This window comes from Mirounga angustirostris, unplaced genomic scaffold (genome assembly GCF_029215605.1).
Source record: "Mirounga angustirostris isolate CCGP_5_RB_7025 unplaced genomic scaffold, mMirAng1.0.hap1 SCAF_7, whole genome shotgun sequence".
In the NCBI taxonomy this organism is placed as follows: Eukaryota; Metazoa; Chordata; class Mammalia; order Carnivora; family Phocidae; genus Mirounga; species Mirounga angustirostris.
This window is the reverse complement of record NW_026991715.1, coordinates 127,816,747-127,844,109: the sequence shown is the minus strand read 5'-3', so window position 1 is coordinate 127,844,109 and position 27,363 is coordinate 127,816,747. Positions and strand designations below refer to the sequence as shown.

Here is a 27,363-nt window from a genome sequence, read left to right as displayed (position 1 = left end):
TGAGAGTTTGACCAAGGTCCAGCACAGGCCACAGAGCGGCAGTGACTGTGGGAGCAACGTCATTAAGGGGAAAACCGCCTCTGCAGCTGGCCCCAAGCCTCGGACACTCACGGGCATCCTCGTCACCGTGGATTTGGAATGTCCCATGTGGATGTCTGGAAACTGATCATCTGTTTGATTTTTCCAGGGCCAGACGACATTGAAAGTTCTCTATTTAGTGTCATTTTCTCTGGGAGTAGAGGATTCTCATAGCTTTTTGAAAACAGTAACGATGATAATAAAGACGTCCAAATTAGCGTCACCACTGGCTTTAAAAGTACATAATATTTTGCATATTTTAGATAACCTCAAAGTGGAAGATCTGGTACTAAAGTTATTCTGTATTTATAAGGGGTTATCTGTCGGAGGGTTTAGTGTTCTGAATTGTGTTCATGGGCTTCCAATTTCTCAAACATCTACTTCTGTCCCCAGTGATTGAAAACAGAGGAAGACACCACAAGCCCCCTGCAGAGACCAACCTCTCCATTTGCCCCCAGGATGTTCACAAAATGAGTGAAGTGGAGGAGACATTCCAATAACGACGCTCGACCACTGTCGGATTTTCCAATGATGACCCCAAGCGGTCCGTGCACTCCCACAGTTATCGGAGATGTGTCGAGAATTCCCTGACTCATTCCAGTTATAGAAGACATGACTCAGAGCCGGTCTCTATGCTGGATCTGCTGGGAATAACAAGGTGAGCATTTACTGCTTTTCATGGCATGCCTGGAGAGTTCTGCAAAATGCATACGTCCAGCTTTGAAGGTCTCCAGCAGGGTCTAAATAGGCTGGCGGCACGTTCCCCACAGTGCAGTCTGCATGAAGGTTTAAATGCTTTTTCACTGGGCCAGCATCCTACACCACACTCCATGGCACAGAACTAAAAAGCTGACACCACAACCCGCTGCCAGTGCGTGCCCCTCTACTTCCTGAAAAAAAAAGAGGTGGAGGCAATGACAGAAAAGGAGAGTGTTCATCACTGCATTCAAGCACCCACACTCTCTTTGCTATTAGCAGAGCTGGTTGCCGGTGTTTCGCAAACTTTCACACCCGGGCACCCGATGCTGGGAAGTGGGGAGCTGTGGAGGGAAGCTCCCTGGAGGGTCAGAGGAATGGGCCTCTCCAGGACAGTCCCACGAGGTGGGGACTGCCAAATCCCGGCCATTCCTCTTCCCCAGCTAAGGTCCATGAGTCCTGATTCAGAACCCTTGGGGCCAGATCAGCTGGAATTCAAAATTTTTGCCATTATAAACATAGTCTGGAAAGCAGGATGGCGGTTAGTCGGGAAGAGAGAAGGGATTAGCTGTTTAATGGGTGTGGATTTCCGTTTTGCAAGATGAAGCATTGTAGAGACTGGTTGCACAGCAATGTGAATGTAAGTACACTTCAAAAGGGCTAAGATGGTAAATTTTATGACACATGTATTTTGCCGCAATTTAAAAAAAAAACAGCTTGGGTCATACACTCTGTATTAGTGAACATCCCTGTAGGGTCTAAGGGAGCACGCTGAAACCAAACACATGGATTCTTCCACAACAAACTGTGCACCTAGTCTCACTAAGATAAATACAAATTATAAGCAGCCTCATATCAATCCGGGTTGCATCCTGCCACCAAATAAGGTTGCTCAACACTAAACTACTTTTGGTTTTCAGGGCATCTCTGGAACTTGGACTTGTAGCTCAGGAACTATGAACCTGAGGCTCACTGATTCCACCCTACCCCATCTTGGTATGGAAATTTTCATCATCCACAGTTTACAGAGGACAAAATAGAAATAAGAAGAAACAGGAGTGGGGCGCCTGGGTGGCTCAGTCTGTTAAGCAGCTGCCTTTGGCTCAGGTCATGATCTCAGTCAGGGTCCTGGGATCGAGCCCCGCGTCGGGCTCCCTGCTCAGCAGACAGCCTGCTACTCCCTCTGCCTCAGCTACTCCCCCTGCTTGTGTGCTCTCTCTCTCTGTCAAATAAATGAAATCTTAAAAAAATAAAAGAAAAAGAAAAGACGTAACAGGAGTAGGAAAACAGTCCCCTGCCCAAGTTGCCTGCCAGCTAGTTGGAATTCAAATCTGCCTGGCTCAACTGCTGAGGCTTCACCTTGACACAGGCTACCACGGACACAGATGTGATCAACAAACAACAGAATCCTAAAGAAGTCCCTTGAAATGTGAAGATGGAATCCTAGAGAACTCAGCCCAATACCGGTGCTCGTGGAAGGTGCGTGAGATGGCGCCATCTGGGATTTTGATAATGGTCTCTCCCCCTGGGAAGGCCATGACTGTTCTCACCAGCCCCTGATTCATGTCATCCTCTGAGCCGGAATCATGAGGAGGATAAACCACTGCTCTGTCCCCAGAGACTGTCCTTTGATTTTTTTTTGTTGTTGTTACTGAAGTGCAGAATATCTCCAATCAGTTGGCTTTTGTCCCCCCTTCCCCTCAACACGAACAGTCTGCTTTCAACTGGGACTGTCCCCCAGAAAGAGAAGGTGTGCAGATGAAAAGTGTCTTTGATTCTCTCAGCCTGGCACATCTCCTGCGTATTCCCAGCAGAAACAAGACCAAAAGGGATCTGAAGCCTGACAGAACTAGCAAGATAAAAGCCTTTGGCTCTCGCCTCGGGTGTCTGAGGTCAACTGCCCTGTCCTTTGGGGAGGAGTGGCTCTTAGCTGCCGATATCCTATCGATCGGTGTTCGTACCAGACCCGCATTCACAGCTGCCTGTCTTCCGCACCCCAACGTTAGCACCCTGGGGAAGCCCCTGGGCGTCAGATGTCCCGTCATGACGCCGGCTGGCCGGGGATGCACAGGGCCACCAGCGGTAACTCAGCGCTCGCGGATCCCACCAGGAGAACGCTCTGGTGTCCCAGAGGAGCCGGCGGGAAGGGCTGACGCCCTGCTGAAGTTTTCCTGGGGGGGGAGCGGGGGAAGACGTGGCTTCATAGAACACAAGCCCTCTGCCCCTCCTGTGAGAACGCAGCAGCAAGACCCCCTCAGAAGTGCAGGGCCTACAGCGCCAGGGGCTGGCACTCTTCTGAGCACAACCTCTCAGCAGGGCAAAGCGTGGACTCTCCCTCAGCGAAGTAAACAAAGAACCCCTCTGTTGGCTAAGAGGATACACTGGGCTTTCACCGTGGTATAGTTAACGAGGGTGGAAAGAACTTCCATAAAATCCTGAGTCATCACAGCTGAGCAAGCAGTCTGCCTCCTGGAGCCAACGGTATATAATATGTGTGTTGAAACACACACCTACGCACCACACACGTAAAGACACGTACACATACTACACAAGCCCACACACCACACATAAACACACACCTACACGCCACACACACACCCCCCTCACTCAGGTTAAATTTAGCTAAAACATGAAGTCCTGAAACCTAGAATAACAATCCCACTATATCCGATGTCACTCAAATATATGTGGAGTCTTTTTAATCCAGCACCACATTTGTGTGTGTGTGTACGAGAGAGAGAGAAAGAGAGGGATGGAACCTGGGTAAGTAGGCCCTCTAATCTTACTACAACATCACATTCTCCCCTCTCTCCAACATGTTAGGGACCTCGGGTCCGAATTCAGTTTCTGGACTGCCCCTTCTTCCCTGCTGACACACCAGACACATCCACTAACTCAGGGCTCTGAGGTTCTGCTGCCTCAGCTTCAGAGCCCCCGAAATGGCAGGCCCAGCAGGCCTCCTAGGTCAGCAGCCTGTGCTCCGAAGTTTTAGGTACGGCAGTTTGGGATGGGGCAAGTGTGTAAAGGAAGCAGAAGGCCCAGAAGGAGAATGGCCCTTGGCAGCCCTGCCCTGGGGACACGGGAGAGATGGTTCACACTTACCAGTATGAGACGCCAGTGTATACAAACCCACTTGACGGATTTTAAACCACACTAAGTAAAGAATGTCAACATTGCTTTGCTTCTAGATACTGCAGAATAAAAACAGAAACAGACTCACAGCATATGAGAGTTAAAAGAATCCACAAAGATCTTCCAAGCCCCTCATCTTACTGATGAGGAAACGGAGGCCATGGTTCATATACTGTGTCCCAGTCAGGGAGGGACAGAGGTGGCACAGAATGCGGTTCTCCTGATTTCCACTCCATTCTTCTCTAAACTCTACTATGAAAGAAAAATGTAAAACTCATTTGCTTATATATGAGCAAAACTAAAATTAATGATTAATAATAATTACCTTTCATCGATGGCTAATTCTACAGCAATCTCGGGCATATCATTAATATGTGTCAGATTCACTTTAATTTTTTGCCACCAAAGCAACTCTAAACCCAGGGCCATGATTTGCAGAGTGCAACACAAAAGGAAAATATAGGGCCCTGGGCAGGGGCAGAGAAGTCAATCTTTCCCTTACAGTCTATGACCTCAAGCTACCCAAGTGGGTGACCCCATGGGATTGCAAACACCACACCAGGAGATGTTCAGTATCTGAATGGGAAGTGGATAAGCGGTCCCTTCTCAGTCACCTACCGAATGTCAGCTCAGGATGGAGAGGACTGCTGCCATGCCTCATCCTAAGACACTGTAGGACACTCACTCCTGAACCTTCTCCTGTGCGTGCACAGGCTTCCCCTGGGGGTGGAAGACAGCCACGGGAGCAGGCCTCCCCACATTGGTGTGCTCTGCCCAGAAAGGGTCGCAGCGGTAGTGGAGTCATAGTAGAAAGTAAAGGTGGCCAAGAACCCATCCTGGGAAGGCAGGGAGGTGGCAAGGTGCAAGAACATGTAGGGGCTGAGGCTCCAGGCCCACAGCACATGGTCCATTGTCTGATTAGACTTCACTTCCAAAGCACAAAGTCGAAGATAAAAAATAAGATAAAATCATTAAGAATTTCAAGATGGCTGCCACGGAGCGCCGCTCTTCTGAGTATGGCCCTGTGTGGTCGCACCAGTCACACACCTTAAAGCCAGTCCTGACTAAAACTTACTGTTGTGTGTACAGTCTTCTGTTGCTCATGCAACAGAACCAACTCCTCACAGCTTGAAAGAACTAGAGGATCACCGTGCAGGTAATCTAACAAGTCACTGCTCTATTAATCAGCTAGGGCCACCAGAACAAAGTACCACAGGCTGAGTAGCTTAAACAGCAGAAAGTTATTTCCTCACAATCCTGAAGGCTGAAAGTCCAAGATCAGGGTGTTAGCAGTCTGCTTTCTTTCTGAGGACTTTCTTCTTGGCTTGTAGATGGTCATCCTCCCCTGTGTCTTCATATGGTCTTCCCTATGTGTGTCTGTGTCCAAATATCCTCTTCTTCTAAGGACACCATATTGAATTATGGCCCACCTTAACGACTGTATTTTAATTTAATTACCTTTTTAAAGATCCTATCTCCAAATATAGTCACATTCTGAAGTGAGGTTCCAAGGGTTAGAACTTCAATAATGAAATTTGGGGGGATATAATATAATCCCTAATAGGCACCATTCCTCAATGCTGATGTTCTATAGGCTCCCTAAAAATTTATATCCCATCTATGGCTTCTCTCAGACAGACCTTCTCTAACCCTCCTGATCATATTGGGTTCCTCTTCTATACACTCTTATGGCATTTGTCACAATGCTCATATGCACTATTTTTACAATTTTTGTTAGGTTCTCCTCCTACAATCTTGTAAGTCCATAGGGAAGGTCCAACTTGCCATGTTCAGAGCTGTGTCACTTAGGATCTGGCCCATAGAAAGCATCAAATTAATGTATCTTGAAGGAAGGAAGGTCAACCAATGACACACAAACTAATGTAAATTAAACTCTGGAACTTTCTAATCTTTGACTTATTGGCCCAGAAAGCACCCTAGGGATCCACTTTTCTGCCTTTGGAGGAGAGGATTTGAAGCATAAAATGCATTCATAATTTCCTCAAATATTTGATTTCAAATCTAACAAGTAAACTTCCTTCCCCATAGAGAAACAATTTCATGGTTATTTATGAGACTTCCAGCTGCTGCACAGAAATGGCGCTATATGGGGGTGGGAATGTTTGTTTTCCCAAACACTGACATTAATCAAGCTGTGGGACAAATACAGAGTTAACATTAACTGCTGCCCAAAGAACACATTCGCCTTGCCTCAGTGACTCAGAGCACTCTTGAAATGCTTGGACCCCCAGCCTTGGTGAGACAAGTGTCTTCTCACACCTGCAGGACCCCGTTGCAAGTACACAACATTCACTGATTCAATGGACAAACATTTATCAACAATTATTAGGCATCAGATACTGGGCTCAATATTTAGGACACAAGTATCCTTGGTACCAAAGTGAGTCTAGTGGTGGAAAGAGAATACAAGTTCAACAGGATAATCACTAATGAAGCTATGATTCATTCATTTACTCACCATTCACTCAACATTTATTGGGTGCTTACTATGGCGGGCTCTGTGCCAGGCAGTGGGAATACAGCAGAGAACAAAAGTGAGGAAGTGTATGCCCTCAGGGAGCCTACATTCTAGTTGGGGGAAGACAGACAATAAACGAATACATAGATAAGTGACATCAGGTGATGACAAATGCTCTGAAAAGAGAGAACACAAGATAAATGGTTTACAAAGTGATGAAAAGACACCTATGTTAGATGGTGATCAGAAAATCTTCTCTGATTGGGTGAATCTGAGCAGTGACCTGAGCAGTGGGACAGAATAAGCCATGAGGAAATGACGGGGGGGGGGGGGGGGGGGGGGGGTTCCAGCGCAAGGGAACAGTAAATGCATAAGCCCTGAGGTGAGCCCATCTGAAGGAACATCTAGGGAGCAGGGAAGGAGGGGGAGGTGGGGAGGCAGGAAGGTAGAAGTCTCCAGGGACCACATCAAAATGCAGGGTGAGCTCAGGAAAGGGACTCATCAGTCCTCCTAGGGCCAACCATGTAGGGGAAGGGGACCTCTCAAGGAGGCAGCTTTTGAAACAAGACTGAAAGGATGCCAGAAATTTGCCTCATGGACTGGTTGAGAATTGTCCTCCCAACTCTCCACAGGAAGTTGAAAATCCATGTGTCCCAGATTCAGAGGCCAGCACTAGGGATGCTAATGACTGACTCAGCCCTCTCATCTTCCAAGGCATTTGCTCTTCTTTGTCTCTCCCTGGAGAACACCCCTCTCCTGCCTGCCTTAGGCTTCCAGGCCTCTGTGTCGCTATATTCCTGGCAGGTGAGTATGCTGTTCTCTACTGCATCCCCAGTTCCTAGAACAGTGCCTGGTGCAGGGGAGAAGCTTGCTGAGGGAATGAATGTCACTTACTTTCTCTTATCCATCCATTCTCTTTTTTTCTAAAAATCAAAATTTGAAGTAGTCACTTTCAGCTACAACCTCAGGCCAAGAGTCCCAACCATGGCCACATTTTGTCTCTTCGACAGCCAGGCATCAGCCTATCTACTAAATTTCTTCAGGAAGGTCTGGGTATTCTCAGAGGTTAAATAGATTCCATATAGCTAAATACAAGTGTGTAATAAGTTGCCAAATGCATCAGAGAAGGTCCGTAAACTCAATACTTACAAGTTCAACATTTCTGAGTTCCTAACCTAGTAGGGAACTCTGTCAGATCTTGGAGACATGCTTGTGAATGAGCAGACATGATTCTTGTCCTCGTTGAGCTTACAGTGCAGAGAAGGACACAGGCAGATATTCATCATATGATAAAGCCTGACGTAGGGAAAGGAGCTGGTGTTAAGAGTCAGAGGAGAGGCATCTAATGCAGATTGAGCCAAGAAGGTTTTCTAAAGGAAGCCATGTGTGAGTCCTAAAGATGAACAGAAGTAACTCAGTAAAGCTTCTGGGGAAAACAAGTTTCAGGCAGAAGGAACCTAACCGCAAGGGCTAGAGGCAAGGAAAAGCAAGGCTTTTTTTGAGAAATAAAAACTAGTTCAGAATGGCAAATGCTGTGTTTGGAGTGATAAGCTCCAAATAGATAGTTATGGTATGTTTGGAAAGTGGGAGCCTATGGCCCTGAAATGATGATGGAACAAGGCAAAGAACAGTAAAGTAGTAAGGAAATGCATGGCAGGGAGGACATGGTGAGGTCTGGCTACTGAGGAAAGGCTTCTGGATCAGGGAGTATCTCAGGGCTACAGAGCTACTCCAGCCCTGAGCCAACTGGTGTTTTGAGTTCCTGTCGTCTTGGTCTTAGATTTTACTACGCAAACAAAAGAAACTGGGTTACCAATTCCTCTTTCCATACATTTACCTATTATGTATTTCCCCAAATTCTCCCCAATAGTCTTCTCATCCCGCTCATTGGTAAAAGCTTGAAGCTCCTTACTAATCTTCCCACCAGTTCTGAAAGCAGATAATCAAAAGCAATATGCCACTCACTAAAAGAAAAAAGTACAGAACAGCAATTAAAATGTTAACTACCTCACAGCAAAGTCAGGTATGGATCACAGTGGGGTGACTATAATCATAAGGCGATCAGGTAAATCAGAAATTTCAAGACAAGTCTCAGGCAGGTTGTACTCAGAAAGTTTGCTGTTAGCCAAAACAAACAACTTGTGTGCTTTAGAACCAGTATGGAGTACGGCAGTGATTCAGAATCAACTAACTGGATTTCCATAAAATCCGAACAAGCCCCCTGCACATACTACATGGATTAGTGATCTGATATACTAGTTATTCTAATGAGCTATTGTTAATGTTATAACATTTGTAACATTTGTTAGTATTTAGTAATGTCTGTGCATGCCATTTAAAAGGCAACTCAAAAATTTCCAAATGACTTCAATAAGAAATCTACTCAAGACTGATTTCTTGCAATATGGTAGACTAGACACTCTGAAAAACTCTCCCAGTATTAAGCCCCTGATAAGCATTGAAAAAGGGAAGAAATCTTCAGAGGCCAAAAATAGAAAAAAAGAAAAACAAATACAAGTAAGCAGAAATGCAGAGAGAAGAGCAAAAGATGGACTGTGATGATCTTTTCTCTGTGTCACTTTGGCTAGCCTGCTGTCCCCAGTATTCCATCAAACACTAATCTGGGTGTTGCTGTGAAAGGTGTCTCCCAGAAGTAAATTCAAGTCCTTCCATCCGTTGACTTTAGTAAAGCCAAAGTAAAGAGAATATTCTTGATAATCTGTCAGCCTGATTTAATCAGCTGAAAGACCTTAAGAGTAGGGCTGAGACTTTCTAGATGAAATTCTGCCTTGGTCAGCTGCTTCAGCCTAGGCCTGACATCTGCAGCCTGCCTTTCCTGATGGCCTGTCCCTGGATTTGGGATTTGCCTAGCCAGCCTCCACTACTGTGGTAACCAATTTCTTGCAGTAAATCTCCTCATACATATCTCCTACTGGTTCTGCTTTTCTGGCTGAACTCCGATTGATACGCACAGCTAGCTGCGGAACTAGGGTATCTGCTGCTCGCTACTTTTGCTCTGGAGGAAAAAAAAGACAAGTTTAAAAGTCAGATCAGAGACTAAGTGAAAAAGTGAACCAGAAAACGAAGAAACAAGTAAGCAAACCTAAAGTTGGTTCTCTGGGCTTCCACTCTGGGTACAGAGGAGAAAACTATTCGTGGATAATCTATAGCCACAAGCCAAAGATTTAGGACCCAACTCCATAACAAATATGTTTAAGTTCAACATTAAGCATAGAGCGATACCACTTCATATCCACTAGACCGACCAAATTTAAAAGTGAGAATAGCAAGTATTGGATGGAATATGGAACAATGGGAATTCTCACTCACCACAATTGAACATCAACTTTGGAAAATAAGTTTGCATCATCCAGTAAAGCCAGATGTATATAACCTAAGAGAAACTCATTCCACCACTTGGTATATGTCTTTGATAACCCTATGGACTTGAATCCTAAGAAACATGTTCAAGAACAGTCTTTACAACATAATATATAATAGCTCCAAACTGGAAGCAGTTCAGATCTACTCACAGGAGACTGGATCAAGTGGAAGATTCACATAATGGAATATAGCACAGCAGGGAAAATGAATGAATTACAGCTACATGTCCTGGTGTAAACATAATGCAGTGACAAAAAACCCGATACATGCCTTAAGATTCCATCTTCCTTCATGGTCTTACCATATACTATAAAGATAAACCCTGGACCAGATCCCTACTTACCCATGTCCTATATTCAGGCTGTCAACTCTATAAAGACCAAGAATCATATCTTATTCACATATGAACCCACAGAACCTAGGAGAGCACCAGCCATAAAGAATATACCCAATAGATATTTGTTGAATTTTGAACACAAAAATGCATGCCAGGAGCCAGACCCCATGTTCCCAGCCTAGAGTCCTAATGCATGAAATTCCAAACTCTGATCTTACCTGCCCGGACCCCTTTCTGCCATAGATGACCCCGCAGCTGTTAGCATCTGATCTGACTAGTGTGAACTCCCTTCCCCAGCTTCCTGAAACCATAGTTCCCCTGGACACTTCCATCTAATAGCCACTATATCCTCGACAAAAAAAAACTTCAGCTAAAGGAAATTGTCATTGTCAATAAAATGAACTTCTGAAGAGTTTAATAAAATGAACTTTTGGACCATACTGATAAGGGACCCACTGTGAAACTCCTGGACACCTTTCTATGTGGGAGATCACAATAAGTACAGAGACACATTTTAGAGGAAAGTAATTGACACATTTTCCTTCCCGAATGACTAGAGCACTTTTAAAGTACATCTTTTTTCAATACCAAAGGGGTTCCTGCTTTAAACATGACAAAGACAGAACATTTTACACAAGTAGAGGGGATCTTTCTTGATATAATCACAGTAATTCAACTTTGAAACACCAACTGACCTAAGTATAAAGTGTACGGTAATGTTGGCTAATGACAGGGCTACTGTCAGTTAATTCCATCATCTCTGCAGGGTAACGTGGTATAAGAACAGCGCAATTACCTTGTTTAGCAAGACCAAGTCCGTTTCAATACACCAAGATTTATAAAATTCAAATGTCATGTATATTTTAAGAATATTCACAAGCACATTAGATTATCCTTAAATCTCTAGCTATCATTTAGGCATTAAATCATGCTTGGTATAGAGATGGTCACAAACAAGTGACATTTTCTCAACTTCTAGAAAATCCACATTACTTTTTTCTATCAGTGTTATGTAGACGAGAGGCTAGTATACTCTAGTCTAATCTATTTGGCTATGAACTAGTCTTCGTTTCATTCTAGTGATTTACTAAACTTCTACTTTGCATCTTACACTATGTTATATACTGTTTGGGAAGGGAATTCCTACTTTAATGGTGCTTTCAAGACAGTTGATAAAACAAGATTTATAGATTCAAAGAAGACATAAAGAATAACCATGAGGGAGTATAAAGCCCTAGGTATAACAGAACCTTAACTTTTAAGCTTGGCTATATTCTGAACACCTATCACCTTGATAGTTTTGAAAGTTCACTCCCTTCTCTGAGTCACACTTGCTTCTTTGGTGAAAAATGGGCCGCATTAGGCACTCTTAAAGGTCCTTCCAACAGACCTAATCTATTCAATTCTGATATTGTGAGGTTTTAAGCAAGTTTAAGAGAGTATCTTTTAGAAGATACATGTGGAGAAATTCACAATGCAAAGATTGTTCCAAATGGGATTAATCAGAGAAGTTTCCAAAGTAATGGTAAATCTTAGGGTTGGTGGAGAATGAGTAAGGAAATAGTATGACAAGCACTAAGGCTGAGGTATGGTGTGTGACCTAACGGGGACATGACATTTGTAAACCTCACTCCTTTCCTATCCATCCCTTTTGCCTTTATGATGAAATATGTGCCATTCTCAGTTCATTATTAATCAAGTCTATCTCAACAGAGAAGGTGTTCAAGGTGGGTGCATGAGGAATAGCCTAACTCATTTCACAGCACAACTGTGGCCCTGGCCAAGTTCACTCACTGCCCTAGTAACTTTCTTTCTCTGCCATGTTGATAACCCAGTGATCTCAAAAAGAGTGAATCACACATACAAAGTGTTATCCCATCATCCAATGTGTAATAGGAATTGGGAAATTCTTCAAGTGATTAGATCAGAGTCCTAAAATTTCACATAGAGACTAAGTTATCTGAATTGGTAACTTAATCAATCAGACCATCCAGAAGAAGAATCTCTTCCCTTCTCTTAGCTCTTGGCAGGAGATTTAGACGGTCCGTTATCTAATTCAGGACAAAGTTGGAATAGCTTCCTAAAGTTAAGGAATGTAAGCAGCTGTCCATTCTTGTGTACAGGAAAAATTATAGACTCAAAATGTCTTCTTGTTTACATACTCTGCTAAGATTACAAAGGAAATTCCCAAGAAAGTTACCATCTATCCCAGGGTCCGGGTGAAGTCTATAGAGAAAGTACTTGTCCCCTTGCCCTCTTCTTCTCCTGCTTGCAAAGTTCTGAGTCCTCCCAAACCTTTATTAGAATCCGCCTGCCCTAATTCTTTCACTCTCTATTTTCCCACTGAGGCCCATGGTTCCCAAATCCTTAAGACATGTAAATAATATTATGGATTCCTTTTGTTAACTGTCCCCCTGGCCCATTATTTTTTTCTCTGAAGAAGGAAGAAACTATACAATATTTAAGAAAATGTCCCAATTTCCAGTGGCCCTTTATGCATAGATTATATCTCCTACAAGTCAAGAGAGAATGTGGGAATTACAAGGACACAACTTGGGTGAGTTCACCTCTGAAAACTATCTGAAACTGTTTTGTACAAGGCAGAGAGGACCAGTTCAGATCACTCTCGAGCGGAGGGTCAGGAAACATACGTCAGTGAACTGCAAACCAAAGGCAGCCAAAAGAAGCTCAGCTGAATTCATCATCTGATAATGTGTTGATATTTCTTTCAGTTTCTCTTCACACATTATCAGCATCATCACACATTGAAATCTGCCTTCCATACGCAGATACAACAAACAGTTTGGTAAATCCACACTAAAGTATTGTAACTTTGCTAGTACTAAAACTCATTGTCTTTAATTCAAACGATCATCCTCTAGGGGATTCAAAAGTTTAAAAACAAACAAACAATTCATCATTATGAGTATCATGTGAATATCATCAATTAATATGGCAAGGATGTGCCAAGGAAGTGAAATTATTCCTACAAGGGCACATACTTTGTGGCAAGAAAGGGGGAGGCGATAACAGATTTGAAAGAACAGGTCACGTTGTGGGGTGCCTGGGTGGCTCAGATGGTTAAGAGTCTGCCTTCGGCTCGGGTCATGATCCCAGGGTCCTGGGATCGAGCCCCACGTCAGGGTCCCTGCTCAGTGGGGAGCCTGCTTCTCCCTCTCCCACCCCCACCCCCCTGCCGCTTGTGTTCCCTCTCTGTGTGTCTCTCTGTCAAATAAATAAATAAAATCTTAAAAAAAAGAAGAAAAAAAGAACAGGTCATGTTGTAATAGAACAATAATGGAACAAAACAGACTCCTCAATGCGGTGAAGAGATTTAAGTCACAATACCCTTTAATCCGCAGGCTTGTTCCTCCTGCTCTGGAGCTCTCTGCCTTGGCTTCCTGTAAATGATGTGTGGGTGGTACTCTCCCTCAGCCACGGGATGCTTTTTGATGGGCTCAATGAAGAAGTCTCCATGTGGTAGATGGAAAAACCCAGTCTGTAAATATACATAATACAAAGGTCTATTTGAATCACTTCTGTATCTATGCAGAGAAAATTAGTAAAGTGAAAATTACATAGATCGTGATGACCCCTTAAAACCCATAAGACCAGTGCTTTCAGAATCTGCCATCTTATCTCACAGAAAAGTGACACATAAATAAGTTAATGAGATGTCTTTATAGTCATAGTTATTCAATGTTTTTAAACCATGGATCCCTTTGAGATTCCAATGAAAAAAGTGTACCTATACGCATGTATCCAAAATGTGGCATGCAATGTTGCAGGTTCATTCCCCTGTCCCTAAAACCCATTGCTGGGTATCTATGAATCTTATATTAAGAACCAATGCTTCCCAGTTGCCCTATTATGGAGTTGGTCCCCATACGCCATATTCCATTGACAATTTTTTGGAACATTTACTTGTATGGGGGTCGTCCAGCTACACGTTCACACAGCTGCTTGAAGTGTTTTTGCCACAGTGCTCTCATGGAAACAAAAAAATCTGAGACTGAGTTTCCAGGAGTCCACAGTGCAAAGTCCTCTGTCAGTTTCCAGGGGAGGGGGGCACTCTCATTCACAGATATGGGAATCAGTGATATGCTGGAAAAAGCCCATCGATGAATCACTCTTTCTGGAGGTCAGGTCTAGAAGGAAAATTTCTAGTGCCAATTTGAGATGTTTAGAAAACTCCTTTGCCAACGATCTCCTAGGCTGGACTTAAGGCTCAGGATCTGAATTTTATATTAATGAAAAAAAGAACTTGCCTAGAAGACCTGCCTAAGGCATCACACTGAGGTGATCAGGAGCTCAGGCTCTGGAATTAAACGGCTTCAATCCCAGGTCCTTCACTTAGGAGCATTGTGACCTTGGGCAAATGACTTGCTCAGTTTCAGCTTTCTCAAGTGAAAAATGGGGATAATCAAGGCTTGTTATGAAAACCAAATGAGTTAATATATGCAAAGCTCTTAGAAAAGGGCCTGGCTCATAGTCTTAACTATCATTAGTCTCTTTCCAGATTTTATGTCATTTCATTGTATTAGGGTCAACATAGCCGTTCAGTGAATAATACGTTCGCAAAAGTAAACCTGGAAACACTGGGAGCTTAGGGAAACTGTGAAGGCTTCCAAGTTCAAGCCCCCTCACCATACCTCAGCAAGCCAGGGCTGCCCTGCTCTGCGGATGAGTCTGAAGACTAAGCAGCCCCCACACTCAAAGGCAAGAGGGGCTCCATGAAAGGAGGCTGCTCTCTATGGACAATCCCTGACTTGGATGTCTTTCCAAAATGTTTGCTTCATTGGATCAGTAACATAACCAGATCTTAACATAAATCTCATAATTGGCTTCCTGTTTTGATTACTGACTTTGAAATATCTTTAATAACAAGAGGAACAGAAAAAAAAAGGCACACTTTACTGGCGGTCGTAAGAACAGCTATGTGACTTTGAGGAGGTTACCCAACCTGCAAAAAAAAAAAAAATGCCTACTACTTCACAGGGCTGTTCGAGGAATCAAATGAGCTAAGGCTTATAAAAGTGCCATGCAAAGTACTTTACAGATGCAAGGTGGTGGTGTTTTCCCTGAGGAATCCCATGGGACATAAAGAACTGACAAGATCCAGATTGTAATAAAATAGCTGCAAACAGACTTGCACAGTGTTGAGATTTGGTTCCATTTCTACTCTGAAACAAAGAGCAGGGACATGAGGAGAATGTAAGCCTGTTGCTGATAAAGCTCATTTGTTCCACAGAAACAAGGAGGACTCAGAGACTCCTCAGGGAAGGCTGGTGCGGGGTCCTTTTGTGCAACTGCTATCAACCCAATATGGATGTCCCTGAAGAAAAAAACAAGAAGGATTGATTGGTATTTCTTTAACCTCAAATTTTGGACCCAGGTGGTACAGAAGAAACAGATGGGGCTCCGGCTGAGAACATAATAACTATTTATAAGCAACATGAATGAGAATGCCTGAAAGCCAAACAAGCATTTTCCTAAAGGCTTACTTTCATCTGCATTCTTCCACGAGGCCAGCCTTGCACCCGGAAATTACCTACTCAGTCTAAATATTTCTCTGAAGCTGGATGGTGACACCTAGGAGAGCTGGCTGACCCACCAGCTGGAGGGAAACAGGACACCTGCTCACATGCACGGACCTCTTGTGTGGGTCACACAGAAGGAGAGGGGATGAAGAGGTAGCCACTGGTTTGGAGGAGAGTGAGGGAAGAAGATTTCCCAGCAGAGCTCCTTCTCCACCAACATATAAACACGGAGCTTTAGACGAGTATCCAGGTGGCCATGGGTTACTGGTCTCTTCTCACCTAACCAGAGCCAGGTCACACTGGAAGAACTCGCTGCCTATGGTTTGCTTTCCAAACAAGGGACAGGCTTCATGCTTTCCTGAAGCGAGCCGCCCAAGAGAATCACCTTCTCCTATTACCAGTTCTGGAAGAGGCACTCTTCATTCCAATCTTCTCTATAACCTGCTGACCTTTCTGAGATCTCTGAAGAAGAATAGGGAATGGACTTGAAAAAAAAGTATCCAATTCACTGGGGGCTTGTACTCTGTTCCCAGAAGAACCAGGGCAGAATGAACCCCAGACAGAAGCTCAAGGAGGACAAATCTGCCCTTTCTCTCCATTGTCACCTACTCTTCCCCCTCAGTCTCCAGTAGTCTCAGCACACTGCTGACATCCTTTTGGAAAGAAACTCACGTCCTTGTTTTAACTAAGTTATAAATATCTGTGAATGCTTCCTGAGGCTATCTTCTAAGAATTGTTTTAAATAAACTTTATTTTGAAGATTTATAAACATACAAAAGGATATACAAATCATAACTGTAAAGTCCCATAAATCTTCTATTGATGGAACACCTAAATGGAGAAACAGAACATTCCCAGCAGAAACTCCCTATTCCCCTCCCAGTCAATACCATCCCCCCCACAGAGGTAAGCATTATTTTGATTTCTAACACTAATATATTAACTTGAAGTCCATCTTTAATTTTTTACAGGAAGCATTATTTGATACAAAAGAAAAAAAAATATCTACTAGTTCATTTCAAGTGTTAGGGACTGACCGGCGGAAAAGATTTTAAGGCAGGTGGATTTCTTAAAGTCCATTAAATCAGACTCTTCAGATTGCTTTATACTCTTCAGGCAAGCCCAACTGGTGGGCATGAGACAAAGGGCTGAGCCACCTTGGTGTGAGGCAGTGGCATTGAACCTCTACTGCCCTCTGCTAAGGAAAGGGGGAGAAGGACTTTCACAAACTCTTTAGAACCAACTTATTTTCCCCAGTCTCAGATTGAGAATAGTTGCCTACAACCTCTTCTCCCTCTCCCATCAAAGTGTTAGTCATCTTGATGTAACTGACATTATACTTCCATTAGTGCGATGATTTAGGGCCCAGTGGGAAACTGGCAGTGTCTAACAAGGAATCTGTGAATAGAGTGTTCTAGAATCACACAACCTAGAGACCCTGAAGAGTCACCTAACCTATGCTGGCAGCCTCGTAGGTAAAACCTAGCAGAATGAAGGGTAACAACAATGGTCTTGTAAAAGACATAGGAAAGAATTACCAAATCAGTTCTGACACTCCGGGTCCTGGGCTGCACAGCTCAAGGGGGTGCTGTTCACATAAGAAAAAGCTGTGAATTGTACCCCCTGGAGCTGTAAAATGGAACAGTGCTGCCAAAACTGAGCAACCTGTCCTGGAAAGAAATTCCTTTTCACTTGAAAATTTCAGAAGTTACCAGATCAAGTTTTTCTTCCCATGGGGACGAAGACAACATGAGCAACATATTGGTTTGGGATAAAGAGACACCCAAGATACTCATCACAGTACATGAATCACTGGAAAAGATACCACCTGTTGCCCATTATAATACACAGGAAAGAGGATAAAGATGCACCCCCACAATCATCCTTATTGATTATCAATCTGTATCTGTCACTTGGCCAGCCCTGTGCTAAGAACTCTAAGACGGGTATATAAACCTCAAGGTTTATAATGCAGCCAGAAGACAAGACTTGATATACAGCACCCCTGAGAAAGGTGTGTATTTGGGGGGGTGGAGGGTCCCTCCCTAGGTGCTACAGATTCCAGTGCTGTGGTTCAGGGAAAATGAAGACCAGTGAGGGTGAGTGCTTTTAGAGGGCAAACACAGAAGACTGCACTTCTATAGTCTCCAAAACACGTGGCAGAGTCCAAAAGCCATGACAGCCTCCCAGAATTACTAACTTCTTTTGTTGCTGGTCTGTAGCAGGCAGAACACTTTATCATTTAATATGTAACCAGGACCCTAAACCAGGACTAGAAGTTAAGAGATGACAGAAGCCTCAGAATATAGATATAAGACCACTGGGAAGATTCCCCCAGGAGTACCTCACCCTCTGCTTGACCCCAAGAGCTCCCTGACTGGCCCGCATGGAGCCAATGATGGGAGCGACTGGTAATGTCATAGATTCATGAAGATTTTCCATATTATTCTTAGTGATACTAATTCATGTGGTGTGAGGAGATAAAGCTCAAGCCAGGAAGACATTCTCTGGTGCATCCACTTGGTAGTTACCATATGTAGGGCAGATATTATAACAATACAGATCTGGTCCCTACCTCTTAGAACGTGCTGCCCAAAGAACTTCCTGTGATGATGGAGATGTTTTATATCTGCACCATCCAATTTGATAGCAATGAGCCACATGTTGTTACTGAGCATTTGAGATGTGGCTAATATAACAACAGAACCGAAGTTTAATTTCATTTAACCTTACTTTTTAAAATTTTTCATGTTGAGTATAGTTGAGAGGTGTACAACATAGTGAGTCTACAAGTCTACACATTATGCTATACTTATTACAAGTATAGTCACCCTCTGTCACCATACAAGGCTATTACAATATCACCGACTATATTCCCTATGCTGTGCCTTTTATTCCCTTGACTTATTCATTTCATAACTGGAAGCATATATCTCCCACTCCCCTCCACCCATTTTTCCCATCCCCCTAGCCCCCAACCCCTCTGGCAATCACAGTTCTGTCCTCTATATTCAAAGGTCTCATTCTGCTTTTTGTTTTATTGTTTTATTCATTTGTTTTGTTTTCAGTTTCCACATATGAGTGAAATCATATGGTATTTCTCTTTGTCAGCCTTATTTCACTTAGCATCATATCCTCTAGGTCCAACCATGTTGTCACAAATGGCAAGATCGCATCCTTTTTTATAGCTGCGTAATATTCTCTCTATATGTGTCTCTGTGTGTGTGTGCATGTGTGTGTGCGTGTGTACACACGTCTTCTTTATCCATTCATCTATCAATAGACATTTAGGTTGCCTGCATATCTTGGCCACTGTGAATAATGCTGTAATAAACAGAGGAGTGTGTGTATATTTTTGAATTAGTGTTTTCATTTTCTTTGGGTAAATACCCAATAGTAGAATTACTGAATCGTAGAGCAAAGCTGGAGGTAACACAATTCCAGATTTCAAGATATATTACAAAGATGTATAAACCAAAACAGCATGGTACCAGCACAAAAACATACACCCAAATCAATGGAATAAAATAGAAAACCCAGAAATAAACTCTTGCTTATATGGTCAATTAATCTATGACAAAGGAGGCAAGAATATACAATGGGGAGAGAGGGTTTCTTCAGTAAATGGTGCTGGGAAAACTGGACCATTTCTAATACCACACACAAAAATAAACTCAAAATGGATTAACGACCTAAATGTGATACCTGAAACCATAAAAATCCTAGAAGAGAACACAAGCAGTAATTTCTTTGACATCAGCTATAGCAACATTTTTCTAGCTATGTCTCCTCAGACAAGGAAAACAAAAGAAAAAGTAAACTATTGGGACTACATCAATATAAAAAGCTTCCGCACAGTGAAGGAAACCATCAACAAAACAAAAAGACAACCTACTGAATAAGAGAAAATATTTTCAAATGATACATCCAATAAGGGTTTATATCCAAAATATATAAAGAACATTTACAGCTCAACACCAAAAAAATATGATTAAAAATAGGGAGAGGACCTGAATACACATTTTTCCAAAGACATACAGATGGCCAACAGACACATGGAAAGATGCCAAACATGACTCATTGTCAGGGAAATGCAAATCAAAATGAGATATTACCTTAAATCTGTCAGAATGGCTACTGTCAAAAAGATAAGAAATAACAAGTGTTGGTGAGGACGTGGAGAAAAAGGAAACCTTGTGCGCCGTTGGTGGGAATGCCAACTGGTGCAGTCACTCTGGAAAACAATACGGAAGTTCCTCAAAAAATTAAAAATAGAAATGCCATATGATCCAATTTCATTTAACTTCAATTATTATCTTGAATTAAAACAGCCACAGGTGGTTAATAGGTACATTGGACCGCATATTTCTAGAGACTGGCTGACGACTGAAGGAGATCCATAGCATAGGCATCATACAGTGATGAGTGCTATAATCAAGGCAAATCTGAAGACCTGCCTTAAAAGAAAAACGAACTGCAAAAATGTGACATTTCACTATAACAGTTTGTTTTTTAAGATCAAGTCAATCAGGGGATGCCTCGGTGGCTAAGTTGGTTAAGCATCTGCCTTTGGCTCAGGTCGCGATCCCAGAGTCCCGGGATCGAGTCCCACATCGGGCTCCCTGCTAAGCAGGGAGCCTGCTTCTTCCTCTGCCTGCCACTACTTCTGCTTGTGCTCTCTCTCTCTTTGTTAAATAAATAAATAAAATCTTTAAAAAAAAAAAAAAAGATGAAGTCAATCAGGAGCCAACTTGGAAACACCAATGTACTGACACAGACTTCAGAGCAATTAGAGAAATAAGTAGCTATAAACAATCCAACACTCGCCAAAATTATAATGAACTATTTGGCAGGACAAGGGCTGTGTGAGGGGGCTGCCATTGTCCTGAGACCAGAATGGAAGGGGTGTGGATGTCCCAGCAGGAGCCTGGGATAGGACTCATGATCATATAGAATTGGAAGCCAGGTTCCACTTCTAGAAAGAGTTGTCCTGCTAAGAGCCCTGAAATATCAACCTACATGTCCTCATACTTCTCCCATGCTCTTCAGAGAAGCCTACCACAACCCTAACATACACAAGACCACATCCCACTCACTGGCTGGCAGTTCAGAGTCTAAATAGTAGAAAAAACAAATCTCTTCATTAAAAAAACTGATGGAATGGATTCCAAAAAATATATAAGATCAAAAAGTTATGATAGGGTCTATTAGAAATAGCTTGAGCAGGCGCCTGGGTGGCTCAGTTGGTTAAGCGACTGCCTTCGGCTCAGGTCATGATCCTGGAGTCCCAAGATCGAGTCCCGCGTCGGGCTCCCTGCTCGGCAGGGAGTCTGCTTCTCCCTCTGACCCTCCTCCCTCTCATGCTCTCTGTCTCTCATTCTCTCTGTCTCAAATAAATAAATAAAATCTTTAAAAAAAAAAAAAAGAAAAGAAAAGAAATAGCTTGAGCTGTGTGATCTTGGTCAAATTAGTCAATACAATGAGTCCCAGTTTTCTCATCTGTAAAATGGGGCATCATCTATCTTAATTTGCAGGGTTGTAAATATCAGAGACATTGTATGTAAAATGCCTAGCAGAAGGATTTACCGCATTTATTGGCACTCAATAAATGCATAGAAGCTCATGTGGTCAGAGCATCATCCACAGTACAATACACACAACAATACAAAGTGGTGATGAAAGCAAGTCTCTCAAGTCCATCTGCTCAGCTCATCTCTTAGCTACAAGTAACTTAACTTCTCTGGGCCCCAATTTCCTCATTTGAAAAATACGAATAGTGATAGTAACTTGCTAACTAACTTATTAAAAGTTGTCATGTGTATTAAATGAGTCAGTGTAAAGCACTTGGATGAATGTTAGCACATAATAAGTGCCCTATAAGTGTTAGCTATTAGCTATTGTGATAGTCTAAGGAAACATTTCCCCCAGATGCCTGGTGTGATGGTGAATTTTATGTGCCACCTCAACTGGCCATGGAATGCTCTGATTAAATATGACTTCTGCATGTATGTGAAGGTTTTTCCATATGACATTAGCATTTGAATTCAGTGGGACTCGGTAAAGGAGAACGCCCTCCCTAGTGTGGACATCACCCAACCCCTTGAGAGTCAGGTCTTCTGGGATTTATACACAGACTGGGATTTATACACCATCAACTCCCCTGCTTCTCAGGGCTTCAGACTCAGATTTAATTATTCCATGGTTTGCTTGGTTCCCCAGCTTGCAGATGGCAGATCATGGGAGTCATCTTCCATAAACATGCTAGCCAATTATTGACAATAAACCTCCTGTATGTACATATATACTACACTAACCGGGGAGAATCAGTGGTGACCTGGCATACACTGAGTTGTCTGAAAAAATCTGAGAGGAGACAGAATTAATAGATTTCTCTTTCTTCCTTTAATAGTCTGAGAGCTCGAAGTAACAGTGGAGGCCTTCTAATCAAACCTCCAAAACATCACAGGAATCTCCTCAGCCTGGAGGGCCGATTTTCTGGGCTTCTCTCGGGCAGAATTGAGCTTAATTCCCAAGTTGGGATTTCTTCAAATGAAGGAAGGCTGAAATCTTCAATAAACTTAATTTCACGTCACTAGGTCAACCATGGATGCCTAGTCTTGGCCTCCTTTTCCCCTGAAAACAGAATCTGCAGCACAGTTTCTCTGCTTCTAATGGGAAAAACCAGACTTTGGAGACAAGGCTGAGTTACCAGTCAATTCCAGCACTAACAAGCAGTGTAACTTTGCACAAGTAATTCAGTTTCTCTGAGCCTGTTTCCTCATCTGTAAAATGGTGATCACAGCATGTTCTTTGCTGAGGAGCTTTAGTAAGAACTGAATAGGGCAATATATAAAATCACCCCAAACAGAGCCTTGTCTTCAGTAAATGTTTCCATCCCTTATGGATTTTCTCAAGGTGATGGTATTTGGACTCTTTTCTGAAATTAAATCATTTCTTCATCTTGCAGCATGGCGAACATAGTTGTTTATTTCTGAAATTACTCAGGTTTTGGCTCCAGAAGAAAACTTTCTACTCACGTAAGGGTAGAAAAGCTGTCTCTCAATTCGTTGTTCTCACTAGATAATACTTGGAACTAAGTGCATTTATTCCATTCTAATTCCCAAGAGCTGTTCACATAGATTCACTGACTGTTGTTCTTATTAGGAAAGAAAGACTAAGTCCCTGACAGAAGAACAGCCACTCAGCCCACTGAAGTGGATCTTTAGAAATAAGAACACAATGACAACACAAAGAGAACAAGGCATCAGATGGTCCACCTAATTCTAATTTTAATGTGCAAAGGAATCATGGAAAGCTTATTAAAAATGCATATGCCCAGGAGTCTTGCCCAGAGATTCTCGTCAGTACATCTAATGTGTACCCAGGAATCTGCATTTTAGCAAGCACTCTGGGGTTTTTGATACAGATAATCCACGTGTCATACTTTGGAAAAATGACACTATTCCATTAGGTGGTGCTTGATTATTTCTATCTTCTTCTACCATCAAACCAGCATAACACTAAAGAATGGAAAGATACTAGCAATGACCCCAATTAGACATTTAGTTCATCTCAACCAAAAGAAGTTTCAGCTATAACAATTGTTGACTACAGTTTGTGGAGAATGTTCCCTTGAATCTTAGGTTCACAGAGAATGCCCATAACATCTTAACAGATCAGGGCAATACAAGATGCCAAAAAGAGTTTAAAACATTCTAGGAAGTAGATTCTCTAATAGAGTAAATGTTTTGGATTTGAAATGTGGATGCATTTGATATTAAGAAGACGGGACATCTGAAAGAGCTAGCTTGACACAAATGCTGAAGAACCCCACCAAACCTATTATTCCTGAAAATTAAAAAAGGAATTTCATTATATCTCAAACCATGCATTCCTACATAAGCTAACAAAATCAAGGAGCATCAGCTAAGAGACACTGTAGCAACCAAAAACTCATCAGAACTTCTCTCTCCCACAGTCTTCAGGGACAGGGAGGGAGCCTCCTGGATGACAATGTCTTACAAAATGGTCTTTCCAGTCCTGAGCAAAAGGAGGAATTGTCAGAGACTTAAGGTCATTTCTAACTACTTCTCCTTCTCTCAATAATCGTCTATCAGAAAAACTTCATTCCTCAGAATTTCTCTATGGCTTTGCCCTTGTGGGGGAGAAGCTCTATGTAGCAAGCCATGTTTGTCAGCACCAGAAAATTGGAAGTCCACCTAAAAAGAAGGGCGAAACTGCCAGCACATTGGAAGCCCAGGAAACATGTTATTAGGAAGAACAATGGGAGAGAACCAGCTTTGCAGAAGTGAAAGCACTTTCTCCCATGGGGAGCAGGATTTAGCCAAGATACAGCACTCTTTTTTCATCATGCCCCAGCAAGTCATCATTCTCAGTCCAGAAGCCATCCTCCACTTTAAGGACACAAAGCCCTTCCTGGGCTGTAGAGAACATGGCCCTGGCTCTGCTTCTCCCACCATGATGGGCAACAGTTCCTGGCTGGGAGTCCTCCCACGTGGGCAGGAGAGAACACGGCAGCCAGCCAAGACTGTTGCTGCAGCTGCCAAAGTGATTCTGGCCTGAAACACAGCATTCCAGGGATGGTTAACAGTGGTCTAGGGCCAAAGGTGGATGTCTTCTCTGGTGGCCTAAGGATGGGAGAAGTCAAACCATGAGGAAATTTGATAGATGTTAGCTTCACTAAGTGCCACAGCAGAAAAAGGGTAAGAAAAAAAAAAAGAAAAGAAACCAAAAAGGAAAAGGAAAGAGAGGTCTAGTGTGAGATGTTGAAGACATGAATGTGAACACTGGTACTTATAACCTCATTACATCTCTAAAATGAAAAGATAAAAAAAAAAAAAAAGATTTGCCTTCTCAAGGGCTCCTTCCTTAAAGAATAAGTCTATACTCACTGTCTCTCCTTTCTACACTCCCCTGAAGTCACAACTACAGCAGAACAAATGTTAGTGATTTGTAATCCCCCGCTGTCCTGTAGGAACAGGTCTGCGTAACTAGTATTTTTGGCCAAGAACAAAATCTTCCTCGGCAGAACGGACTTTCCCATCCTTGAAGACAACATTAAAGTGGTAAGGGGATGAAAAAGAGCAGCTCAGAGAGTCCTAAATGACTATGTTTAAGAAAGAAGCAAGAAGTTGAGAGTCCCGGAAATGAGCCAGGTGTAGACAAAGCAGCCCCTGGAGATGGAGAGACCGGAAGGAAAAGGATCCACAGAGGATCGGAGAGATACAACAGCTGGCAGCCAAAGTGAAAGCTCTGCAAAAAGAAAGTGGAGCTTTTTCATTGAAGCACAATAGGAAATGTACAGTATAAACTCTTTTACCATTTCCACCTGTGAAATCTTCAGTAAAAGAAACATTTTCTCTATTACTTTGATGGGACTAGAAGTGCTGTGTCCTCCTCCAAAGACGGCATGGGAAGAAAAAGAGAGGAGAGTCACTGAAGCAATACATAGAGAGAACCCCTTTTTCTCTTTCAGCAGAAGTGAGGCCTGCTCACGGCAAGTAGGAAGGGCAATTGGGAAAGTGGTCTGAGGAATGGGAGAAGATACCACCATTGTATGGAGCCGGGCTAAAGGCTCAGCTGTCATGGAGCCACTGAAAAGCCAGTCATAGGAAATGACAAATTAAGCAAATGCAGGAGAGGCTGTGGTCAGAAAAGGGAATATTAACATTTAAGTATTCATATGTGATGAAGTTAAGGATCTTGAAATGGGGAGATTGTTGACCCAATATAACGAGAAGTGTCCTTACAAGAGGGAAGCAGGAGGGTCAGAGGGAGTAGAAGGAGATGTAAAGACAGAAGCAGACATTGGAGGGATGGAGGAAGGGGCCACAGGCCAAGGAGCACAGGGGCCTCTAGAAATTGAAAATGGCAAGAGAATAGATTATTCCATGAAGTCTCCAGAAGGATGCAGCCCTAATGATGCTTAGTTTTTGACTTCTGACCTCCGGAACTATAAGAGAATAAATCTGCGTTGTTTTAAGCCACTCTGTTTGTGGTCATTTCTTACAGCAGTCTCAGGAATCTCATACATCTGGGGAGTTAACCAAAGTTAACCCAGTCACAGTAGTCTGGGGAAGGGGGAGTCAAAAAGGTTAAGGATCCATGAGGTTCAGGTGTTGGCCTTGACACACAATAAAAAATACATTTCACATCAAGACTCCAGTACATAACCAAACCAACGTTTCAGGAATTCACGCTTCCCTCCTTTCCTATGTAGGAGGCATTCTGATATATTCCATTCTGTGTTACTCTATTTCGTTTAATTTAAATTCTGGTTCCAACACACGAAGTTGATTTCACATCCTTGTAATGGATTACAACCTGCAGATTCAAAAACATTGATCTGGTGCTTGGACTTTATTGCTCGATCTGGATCTGAGTTCTTTTTTTTTTTTTTAATACATCAAGTGAATTTATTTTCTGAAGATGTCATAAGCATTCCTTTTTCTTCTTTTTAATTTTTATATTGTTATGTTAATCACCATACATTACATCATTAGTTTTTGATGTAGTGTTCCATGATTCATTGTTTGTGCATAACACCCAGTGCTCCATGCAGAACGTGCCCTCTTTAATACCCATCACCAGGCTAACCCATCCCCCCACCCCCCTCCCCTCTAGAACCCTCAGTTTGTTTTTCAGAGTCCATCGTCTCTCATGGTTCGTGTCCCCCTCCGATTTCCCCCCTTCATTCTTCCCCTCCTGCTATCTTCTTTTTTTTTCTTAACATATATTGCATTATTTGTTTCAGAGGTACAGATCTGTGATTCAACAGTCTTGTACAATTCACAGCACTCACGATAGCATATACCCTCCCCAATGTCTATCACCCAGCCACCCCAGCCCTCCCACCCCACCCCCCACTCCAGCAACCCTCAGTTTGGTTCCTGAGATTAAGAATTCCTCATATCAGTAAGGTCATATGATACATGTCTTTCTCTGATTGACTTATTTCGCTCAACCTAATACCCTCCAGTTCCATCCATGTCGTTGCAAATGGCAAGATCTCATTCCTTTTGATGGCTGCATAATATTCCATTCTTATCCTGAGTCTCTGCTCTCTTCCTGTGTGACCTTGGTCGAATTGGTTGATTGATGAGTCTCAGGCTCTTAGTATGAGCAATAGGGAGTGCCTACTTGATAAAGCTGTTATGAAGAATAAAGGAACTATTATGAAGAATCACCTATTACAGTGGCTGGCACACAGCATTAATTAAGAAATAATAGTGGCTTTCCCTGAAATCAGAGAATCTTATCATCCATAAGACCCTTCAAAGGTTCAATTTTGCAGCTTATACTGGAACTATGTCCTCAACTCCATGCATCCACACCTCAAATGCACTTCTACTAACAAAAGATAATTTCTCAAGGTATCCACTATTGCTAAATTACTTTAATTTTTAGAAATCCCTTCCCTTTGTGGAGTTAAAATTCTTTGTCCCTATAACCTCCACTCATCATCTTAGTTCTGTCTTCTGGAGTTACACTGGAATATGTCTGGTATCTTTGGTACATAGTATTTACTTAATTATATTGAATAACACTTATCAGGTGCCACTAAGAGTCCTCTTTTCAGGATAAATATTTCCATTTCCTTCAACCCTTTTTTATTTCCTATTGTGCTCATTCATCAGCACTCTGGTTAATCTCCCTGGAACCATACTACAGTTTGTCAATATTTCTCTTAAAATGAC

The 27,363-nt window shown here is 42.6% G+C and overlaps 1 protein-coding gene across 4 annotated transcripts in view; it reads right to left on the bottom strand.

Moving 5' to 3' along the window:
• ADAMTS12 (ADAM metallopeptidase with thrombospondin type 1 motif 12) overlaps positions 1-27,363 on the bottom strand; it is a 298,641-nt gene that overhangs the window by 171,704 nt on the left and 99,574 nt on the right. For all 4 annotated transcript variants that reach the window (XR_008505101.2, XM_064596806.1, XM_045862685.3 and 1 more), the window contains exon 3: positions 13,455-13,605. Coding sequence is in view for 3 of the 4 variants with exons in the window: in XM_064596806.1 (XP_064452876.1) it covers positions 13,455-13,605 (151 nt within the window). In the remaining variant the exon portion in view is untranslated. The remainder of the gene's footprint in view (positions 1-13,454; positions 13,606-27,363) is intronic.